Source organism: Scaptodrosophila lebanonensis, unplaced genomic scaffold, assembly GCF_003285725.1.
Source record: "Scaptodrosophila lebanonensis strain 11010-0011.00,11010-0021.00 unplaced genomic scaffold, SlebRS2 tig00000001-arrow-pilon, whole genome shotgun sequence".
Lineage (NCBI taxonomy): Eukaryota > Metazoa > Arthropoda > Insecta > Diptera > Drosophilidae > Scaptodrosophila > Scaptodrosophila lebanonensis.
In genome coordinates, this window is record NW_022060529.1 from 7,932,677 (window position 1) to 7,942,886 (window position 10,210).

Sequence of the window (10,210 nt, forward strand, 5' to 3'; positions counted from 1 at the left end):
AGGTCGGCCACGTTGGCAATTTGTCTCCTCCGGCTTCCCACACGTTGGATGCGTACGACGTATGTGGATACGAACTTGACCACCTTGAATGGTCCGTCGTATTTCGGTGCTAGTTTTGCAGCAAATCCTTCGGCAGCTTTCGAAAGGTGATGCTGTCGAAGTAAGACAAGGGATCCTAGTTTCGGTCTCCATTCTCTGCGGCGTAAATTATAGTGGCGTTGTTGATCTTGCGTGGCTCGTTGCATGTTGGACTGTGCTATGGCGAATATCTCCCTCAAACGGGCTGCTTTCTCGGCAGGCGTTTGAGATTCGCTTCCAGTGGCTGGCGTCACCTCGTCGTATAGTGCGCCTGGGAGTCTTGGCTCTCGCCCTTGTACTACGAAGGCTGGACTGAAACCAGTAGAGTCTGAGACGCTGGAGTTGATGGCCAGAGTAATCTCCGGCAGCAACTCGTCCCAGGTGTTCTGATCGCCGTTGATGAACTGCGATATCATCGTTTTGATTGTCCGATTTGCCCTTTCTGTTGGGTTCTCCTGGGGGCAGTACGGTGCTGTATGCTGGACGTCGACTCCCCATTCCTTTAGGCAGTTCTTGAATATCCGACTCGTGAACTGTGTGCCGTTATCGCACACGAAGAGTTTTGGGACTCCAAACCTGCTGAGGACTCGTTCTCTAAATGCTCGTACCAGATGGGTGGCAGTGGCCTTTTTAAGGGGGACCAATTCGACCCATTTTGAGAACAAATCGAAGAAAACGAGTAGTGTAGTGTTACCGTGCTTGGATCTGGGTAGAGGTCCGACGAAATCAGCGCATAGTGTCGTGAATGGCTCATCGACTTGCCTCGTGAGCATTCTTCCAGCTGGCTTCTGTTGATTGACCTTAAATCGTTGGCAGCTTTCACATTTCTGAACATGACGTCGGGCGTCTCGATACATCCCTGGCCAGTAGTACCGCTGGGATAACCTGATGATCGTCTTGCGGATGCCTTGATGACCCGCTGTTGGAGCGTCATGGCACTCTTCGAGAACACGGCGACGATGATTCCTAGGGACACAGAGCTTCCACGGGACGTAATCGTCGTCGTTTGGCCTGTGACCCAGGTTTCGGTACAGTTGTCCATTTTCCAGGGTGTACTCCGAGAACTTCTGTGGATCTTCCTGTACTTGCTTGATCTTGTTCGTAATCCACGGGCAAGATGATTCTCCTTCTGCGTCAATTCGATACATGTTTTCCAGAGGCTGTCTGGAGAGTGCGTCGGCCACGACGTTTTGCTTTCCGGCTCTGTAGCGAATGTCGAATTGATATTGTTGCAATTCCAGCGCCCATCGTGCAACTCTTCCTAGGGGACTCTCGAGTGTATTTAGCCACTTGAGTGCCAAGTGATCGGTCACCACCTCGAATCGGTAGCCCTCCAGGTAGCACCTCAGCTTCCGGATTGCCCAAATCACAGCTAGACATTCCTTGTCGGTAGCAGAGTAATTCTGCTCAGCTTTGCTCAGTCTGCGACTGATGTATGAAATGACCCGCTCCTGCCCATCGATCTCCTGCGTTAATACCGCACCGATCCCGAGATTGCTAGCGTCCGTTTGTAGTACGAACTTGTGGTTAAAATCCGGGCATGCTAACACTGGAGCTGTGGTGAGTAAAGATTTCAAATTATTAAAAGCTGTTTGCTGTTCTTCGCCCCACCGCCAGACTCTTCCCTTTTTGAGTAGTTGGGACATTGGCTGCACGACTGCAGCGAAGTTTGGCACGAATCTGCGATACCAGGATGCCATCCCAATACATTGGCGAAGTTCCTTCAAGTTCGTTGGAGGCTCCAAGTTTCGTACAGCAGAAACTTTGTCAGGATCCGTGTGAATGCCCTGGTTGCTGACCAAATGGCCCAAGTATTTCAATCTCTGTTGGAAGAACGTGCATTTCTCTGGATTGATTCTGAGATTTGCCTGACGTAGTCGTCTGAAGACCTCGCGCAAATTTCTGATGTGGTCATCAAAGTCCTTGCCGATGATAATGACGTCATCCATATAGGCGAAAGCGTTGGGTTCCATGTCTGTGCCCAGGACTGTGTCGAGAGTGCGTTGAAACGTAGCAGGCGCCGAGTGTAGTCCAAATGGCATGACACGCCACTGGAATAGACCCCGACCCGGTACAGTGAACGCTGTACATTCACGGCTGTCATCAGCCATGGGTATTTGCCAATAGCCATTCTTCAAGTCCAGTGTGGTTATAAACTTTGCGTTGCGTAGTCGCTCCAGTATGTGGTTAATGCGCGGCAGAGGGTACGCATCAGGAATTGAACGTTCATTGAGTTGCCGGTAATCCACACACATACGCCACTTGCCATTCTTTTTCCGAACAAGCACAATGGGAGCGCTGTGTGGGCTCCGAGAAGGCTCTATTAATCCTTGCTCCAAGAGTTCATCCACTTGTTCATTGATTATACGTTGCATGGCCGGATTTCTTGGGAAGTATCGCTGCTTGATTGGGCGATTATCTCTCATGACGATCGAGTGCTTCGCCATATGCGTGACTCCACTGAGCGTGTCAAATCTTGGTAGCTCCTCGTCTAGGAACTGTTGAGCTTTGAGCTGTATGTCCCGTGGCCATGGTTCTGCCGGTTCTCGTTGTAACACCGAGTCGTAATCTGGTTCCTCGGGTTCTTCAGCCAATTCAGTGACGTCGAAGGGGCTGGCCTGCGTAGTCGTGGTCGTTGAGGGACTCTGTGGTTCCTTGTTCTCCTCATTGTCATCTTCATGCTGTTGACAACACCTCTCTATGGCCTGCCGGCTAGTGACGGGTACGCTTGTATTCTTGGCTGGTGCAGGGCGCGGCGATGTGACCTTGGTTGTGCTTCTTCTCCGGCTAGTGGGTAGATCAGGATTCTCGTTGTGCATAGGGGCTTCTGGTTCGCCTGGTCCAAGTTTCAGGCAAACGGTCCCGCATTGTATCATCGTGCCAATAGTCTGTAGGAAATCGATACCTAGGATAACGGGGTCGAGCATGTTGGGCATAACCAGGAATGTCATGCGAACAGTGCGATTGTCTAGGCGTACGCTCGTGTGTAAGGCTCTGCTTATCTCGCATCTGGAGCCATCGGCGAGCCGAATGTTCGTGCTGGCGCTGCGGATTTCGTCCTGTCGAGCCACCGTATCAAAGCACGTTTCGCTGATGAAACTGCGAGTTGCCCCGGTGTCTATTGTGGCAACTATGCTTTGACCGCTTATCTGGACTCTGGCCACAATGCGTCCTTCGCACATATACATCTGGCTATCTAGGCTGGGGGTGTTGCTTGCGCTGTCTCCGCTGGGTTCCCAGTCAAGCGGAGACGCTGCTCGTTTCCCGATGCTCGCTGTGGGCAACAGGCAAGGGTTCGTATGCCTCGCCGTCCACATTTCCAGCAGAACAGTACCCGTCTGTTACGGCACTGATCCTGGAAATGGCCCTGCTGGCCACAGTTCCTGCATGCTCGTCGAGCATCGCCCGGAACATGCGAGTCCTGTGTCATCATTTGGTTCGCTGCGTCCCGACTGCCACCTTGCCGCATTCCCGGCACCGCCAACGTCATCGTCGGTGGTTCCAGCCGCGGCATCGGTCGTCGGAACGGATTGCGTGGCGTCTCGAATGTTGTTGGTCTCGTGTTTCCGTCGCGGCCATATGTTGCAGCGGTAGGCGTATGCGCCCTGCTCGGTGAAGTGTTGGCGAAGGGTGCGGCCATGGGCGTGCGCCTCTGACCACGCTGCTTGACACTCTCCAACTCTCCAATGAGTTGGATAAGATGAGGCAGCGTCCGGAATTCATGGCGGCGTACATATAGCTGAAATTCTGGCAAAGTGTTTTCATAAATGCGATCTAGTTCTTGGGCCTCGGTGTACCCGGCATGATGCATGAGTGCTCGCAGCTCTACGACAAAATCTTTAAAATTTTCCCCCTCTACTTGGAAGCGAGTTCTTATCTCGTCTTCTAGCCGCTGAAAATACTTGGAGGGCAGAAAAAATTCTAGAAATTCTTTTCGAAAGGTTGCCCATGTTGCATTCTGGAGTCGGCTTGTGCGGAACCAGAGTGCAGCTTTCTCAGTTAGAACCTCCGGCATGGCGCGCGGCAGGTCGTCGAACTCGATGTCGTAGGAAACAGCCCGTTCTTCGAGTTGTTCTATAAATGCCAGTGGGTCTGTGCACCCGTTAAAACGAAGTCCCCATTTTCTTATGCGCTCTGGACTTGTATTATGACATGCCATTGAGGCCGTAACGTTGCCTGCTGTGGGCCGGTTCTGGTTTGGTTCCTCGAAGCGTATTGCGCGACTTGCGGTCGATGGGTTTGGCTTTGGTTGCCAATTTGGGAACAGCCGATCATTAATGGGCGAGAGATATGCAGGCGAAGCAGTTCCGGGTATCTGGAAATCGCGCGGCGCACCCGTCATCGATGTGCGCGGCAATTGTCCAGACTCAGGAACTGGGGCCGGTACGAATTTCGACGTATAATGCCGTTCAAGATCCGCCAACCGAGCCCAAGTTTCGCGCTGCAATGCCTTTCCCGCAATGAACGTCGCGAAATTCTGTTTTAAATCGTCGAGTTGGTTCGCCGTGTCGAACCCGAACTCGACTGAGAACTCTTCCAGTTCTGTTTGCGACCGGCTATAAATCCAGCCGGTTCCCACCCCAGGGTTTCTAGTGACTACTGGAACGTACTCACCCTGAATTTCTGGATTCATCTTTGTTCACTTTCTTTTCTTACTGTCTTCTTATTGCTGGTGGATGGTTTCGTTTTAATGGATTTATTTGCATGTGTCCTTGTATCGTTGTATTGTTTCAATGTAAAAATTCACTTTTTTTTTTTTTTTTTTTTTTAATTTATTTATTTATTTTGTTCCAGCTATTGTTTATTGTTGTTCAGGTTTTGTTCACACTAAAAAAACAAAAATAAAAATACAACATAACCATGGAGGCAATGTGACGAACTGGATCGGCTCACTGGTTCGTCTGTCAAGTGACATGGCACATCACTGACGACCCTGCACATCACTGATGACGTCACTGCCTCTATGCACTTTTCGTTTGCACATTTGGCTTTTATTTTGTCACTGCCGCTTTTGTTGTTGTTTTACGCTCACTGTGCTGCGTTTGTTTTGTTGTAAATTCTTATTCACTGTTCTTATATTGTTGCTTTCGTTGTAATATTATTGCTTGGTGTTCGCTGTTGCTGCGTATTGTCATGTGTTCACTGTACTGCTTTGCTTGTTTTATTTTTTTTTTCCACTGTGTATCGTCCACTTTATTGGACCGCTCGTTGTTGGATTTATATACTTTAAATATATATTTTAATTATTTCACTGTGTCAGTTTTGCTTGCTCACTATGTCTTACTCGTTGTTGTTGTTATTTTGGCACTGTATATAAATGTTCACTGCTCTGCTTCGGTCATTGCTTGTTTTCACTTAATTTTTTCTTAGCGCTGCTCGTTGCGCGACGGCGGCGTCGGCGTCAAGAGAGCGCGAGCGGGATCGAGAGAGAATACAGCCGGTGCTGCGCTGCTCAGCTCGTGTCGCGAGCCGTTAGGTCGAGCAAAGCAGCGAGAGCGCCGGTTGTTGGATTTGCTTGTATTTGCTTGTGTGTTTGTACGTGTGTTTGTACGTGTGTTAAGCCGTTGCTTGGGCTTCTGTATGTGCATTAAATTTGGCATGTGCCAAATTTCCTATGGTGCGGCTTCTATGATAATTTCCTAACCTACAGTGGCATCGAATATGGGACTTTAATCCATTTTTCCCTTAATTTTCTTTCAGCGTTGTCACAGGGTCCCTGCTCGGGCGCCACTTGTAAAGAAGTTTTATTTCCAGCTGGGGTATAACTCAGCTGTCCAGGGTTCATTACAAGAAAATTTATAAATGTGACGGGACCATGCGACAAGAGGGACTCGATGCACACTGTAGGGTGTCAGTCGCCTTGCGGCCGGTAGTTTTGGCGTTATGTCTGCATGCTCATGCGCTGCAAACTAACCTCCAAAACTCCGTTGGTCGAGTGGACTATTTCATATATCGCGGTTCATACACGCTATACATGAAATAGGCCCACTGTAGCCGCTGGTGCTGGAGAATGCGGGGCGGACTAGGGCTCGTTTTGACGTTATATTGCCGGCTCATACGCAACAATATAACAATCAACACTTGTTCGCTTTTTCAGTCACAACTTACATATATTCGGACTCGAGCCTGGTATATATGTAAGTTGCGCTCATAGCGTGGGCGGATTTCTTAAATATTCTTAAGATTGCCTTTTATTCGGGATTTCGCTGCCATTGGCCCTACATTGCACCACGTTTATTGGCTGATTTCCAAAACTTACGTGGATTTGATCCTATGTCTCGCTGCTAACACACGTCTGGTCGTCTTGATGGTCGCCGAAGAAGAGAGCGAGCTTCCGTTTTCGTTTGCCCTTCTCGCCTTCGTTCGTGTGACCTAATTCTCTTTTTCTAAAATCCCTATACACGCGTGGGCGGTGATGCCAGCTCGTTTATTCTTCCCCTATTCAAAAGATCTTTGCTGCGTAACCCTTTCTGTATGTAGTGCGGTGAAATATAATTGAAACTTACATCTAGTAGCATAGAAACTTCAATGTGAAACCTTAGATCTAATAACAGTAGTGGAACCTTAAGACTAGTAACAAAAATTGGCACTCTTCAAAACCGTGCAAGAAATAATACAAATAGAAAAATCTTAGAGCTAATACAATTTGTGACGCAGAATTTTACTGCGTTACACTTTCTAATTTAAATGTTATCTTAAACATAAACAATTTGTGTACTCTTATAAATGAGTTCTTAAAAATAAATAGTTTTGGAAGTCTGTCTCTTAAATGCTATATTGAAAACGACTAAAAGGTAAACGTAAGCGTTTTAGGGTAAGGTAAGGTAGTAGTGGGTGTTAATTTGGGGGTGTTGGGATTTTAAGTTGGGAAAGGGGGTGTTGCGGAAGTTGGGGCTGAAGGGTAGTTGTGAGTACATATGGTTTTTGCGAAGGCGGGTAAATAAGTTTTCAGGCTAAATTCTTAGTTGCAATCCGGCTCTCTGTCTTTCCAGTTCAGTTACTCAGAGCGCAGCAATACGCTGGCTCAGCTGCTCGAGCTCCTCGTAGACTGAAGCTGGCAGATCAGCACCCACTTGGGACTCGAAGTAGTGGCGAATTTCTTGCACCTCCTCTGTCCAAAACTCTTTGGGAAGCGAGAAGAGTTGCGCCAGATCGATTTGTTCCTTCATGCCAGCCAAATTGAGAGCTCCGGCACTAGGAATGCGACCAATGGCCGAATCCTCAAAGCAAGCCTCACCGTTGACGCGACGCAAGATCCAGTCCAGTACGCGCGAGTTCTCACCATATCCGGGCCACATGAACTTGCCCTCGTTGCTCTTGCGGAACCAGTTAACATGGAAGATCTTTGGCACCTGGCCGCGCTTCTCCATGCTCAGCCAATGGGAAACGTAATCGCCAAAGTTGTAGCCGAAGAATGGGCGCATAGCGAAGGGATCGTGCATGATGACCTTGCCCTTGTGCTCGGCCGCAGCGGTGGCCTCAGAACGCATGGCAGCACCAATGAAGACGCCGTGCGCCCAAGTGCGAGCCTCATAGATCAGTGGCACACCAGCGGGACGGCGACCGCCGAAGAGCATGGCAGAGATGGGCACACCTGCTGGATCCTCCCAAGCGGCATCGATAATGGGGCATTGGGCAGCGGGAGTACAAAAGCGCGAATTGGGGTGCGCGGCTGGCTTACCGGAGTCCTTGGTCCAGGGCTTACCCAACCAGTCAGTAATTTGCACACCAGGAGCCAAACTGCTCTCCATGCCTTCCCAGTAGACGCCCCCATCGGAAGTGGAAGCCACATTGGTGAAGATCGTGTTCTTGAAGACTGTGTTCATGGCAATCGGGTTAGTTTCCACAGAGGTACCAGGAGCCACGCCAAAGAAACCGTTCTCCGGATTAATAGCACGCAGCACACCTTGTGAATCGAACTTCATCCATGCAATATCATCGCCCACACACTCCACCTTGTATTGCTTGAGCGAGGGATTCAGCATGGCAAGATTTGTCTTGCCGCAGGCCGAGGGGAAAGCAGCTGTGATGTATTTCTTGACGCCATTGGGATCGGTTATGCCCAGGATGAGCATGTGCTCGGCCAGCCAGCCCTCGCGCTTGGCAATGGTACTGCCGATGCGCAGAGCAAAACACTTCTTGCCCAGAAGAGAGTTGCCACCGTAGCCAGAGCCGTAGGAAACGATCAAGTTCTCAGCAGGCTTATGCAAGATGATGGTGCGCTCAGGATCGCAAGGCCATGAGGGAACCTCCACCTGACCGGATGCTGGAGTGCCCACTGAGTGCAGGGCACGCACGAACTCCTCCTTCTTGCGCAGCTGCTCCAGAACTGGAGCACCCATGCGGGTCATGATGCGCATGGAAGCCACCACATAAGCGGAGTCTGTGACCTCAATGCCAATCTTGGAGAGCGGAGAGCCCACAGGTCCCATGCTGAAGGGCACCACGTACATGGTGCGCCCCTTCATGCAACCGGGGAAACGCTGCTGAATAGCTGCCTCCATGTCCAAGGGCGAGATCCAGTTGCCCAGCGTACCCTTAACACCGTCCTGGGGCGTTGGAATGGTCTCGGAGCGCTCATCGGTGCAGATGAAGGTCTTGGATTCCACACGTGCCACATCAGCGGGATTGGTTCTAGCCAGCCAGCAGTTCTCGTACTTGGGCAGCCCCACAATGGTTCCAGCTTCCAGCAGCGTCTTGATGAGCATTTTGTTCTCCTGCTCGGAGCCATCACAGATGTGCACCTTATCGGGCTGGCAGAGAGCAACGGCCTCATCCACGAATGCGCGAACGCCAGCGGTCAGGGAGCTTACGTCACCATAGGCGATGCTAATGCCGCGAATGTGGCTGTAGAGACCACAATTATCCTGCTGGAGCTTGTTCAATTGGGGCGCGGCGCAACCATTGCCAGAGCTATAAGTATAATAAGAACGAAAGTAATTAAAGAAGCAGCTCAATAGGTTTTGGATTTCATTTTCAAAATTAAAAGCAGATCTGAGTAACGCGATCATAAGATTTCGAAACTTTTCAAAACTATTATTAATAATATTAAAAGTAAGCAACTACTATCAATTTTAAAAATATTTTTCATTGGAAATCAACTTGTATGGCTTTATTATCAAACAAAGAATGAACAAATTCCATACACGAGTATGAGCTACAAAGAGTAGCTAAATGAATTGAATTAGTTCATAAACAAAAAAATATTGGCTGTAAAAGAAAGCCAGTTTTATACGGAATTATGTTAAAGCTTAGTTTTATTTAAAACGATCAGGTAGTCGAAGGCAATATTAATATTTATTTTAGATTTTCGGGTGGAAACTAAATTCACAAACAACACACTTCACTACTTACATAATTTTGCTTTGTTCGATGAGCTCAGGCATTTTGTTTTATTATATTATTTATCAAGCTTTGGAATTATTTTATTATTTATTTATGGCTTTTTGTGGAAAATATTAAATTTCGCACCTTTAATTTGTGAATTTATTTTGGCAAACAAATTTGATTTGATATCACAATTTAATTATCACAATTCAATGTAGGTTGTTTGAATTTTTTTACAGTGTTTTTTCATATGTTTTTCCAAAGTTTTTTGTCAAAGATTAGCTTTATTTTCAGACCACTGAAATTTAATTTCTCACTTGATCTTTCCATTTACTCCGACCACGAGTAACTGATGTCAGCGCCACTGCCTCAGGCCTTTTTATACCCGCCGTGGCGACGCAATTGCCAGCGACGACTAGAACTTGCCGCTCGTTAGGTCGTTCGTACGGCCGCGATCGGCTATCGCTTTATTTTTTGTATGCAGCATACAAGGGAGGCGGAGAGAGAGGGAAAGGGTCAAGCTGCAGGCACGCTGATTGGTCGACCAGAGGAGGCTCGGCAATTGTTTTGATTTTTCGCCCTGCTCGATGATTAGAGACGGCGGGTCCCAGCGGGTGGAGGCGACTGTGGATGACGCTTAGCAACAGACGCCACAGACGTCTGCTAAGTGTGGCAAGCTTTCTGCTTGGCACAATTTATTTCTCTGTTTTTCATAATAATGATTGTTATGATGTTTTTTCGGGCGAGCATTTGTCATCGAAAACACTTGCAGTGATAAGAACGAACTGTTCCTAATGGATTCGCT

At 48.5% G+C, this 10,210-nt stretch overlaps 1 protein-coding gene across 1 annotated transcript; it reads right to left on the bottom strand.

Moving 5' to 3' along the window:
* Positions 1 to 6,545: 6,545 nt before the first annotated feature.
* Positions 6,546 to 9,583, bottom strand: LOC115632151 (phosphoenolpyruvate carboxykinase [GTP]). The gene is made up of 2 exons (XM_030529172.1): positions 9,433 to 9,583; positions 6,546 to 8,991 (listed from the first exon to the last, which is right to left on the bottom strand). The coding sequence occupies exons 1-2, from the start codon at positions 9,462 to 9,464 to the stop codon at positions 7,080 to 7,082; spliced, it is 1,944 nt and encodes a 647-aa protein (XP_030385032.1). The 5' UTR covers positions 9,465 to 9,583; the 3' UTR covers positions 6,546 to 7,079.
* Between the last annotated feature and the right edge of the window lie 627 nt (positions 9,584 to 10,210).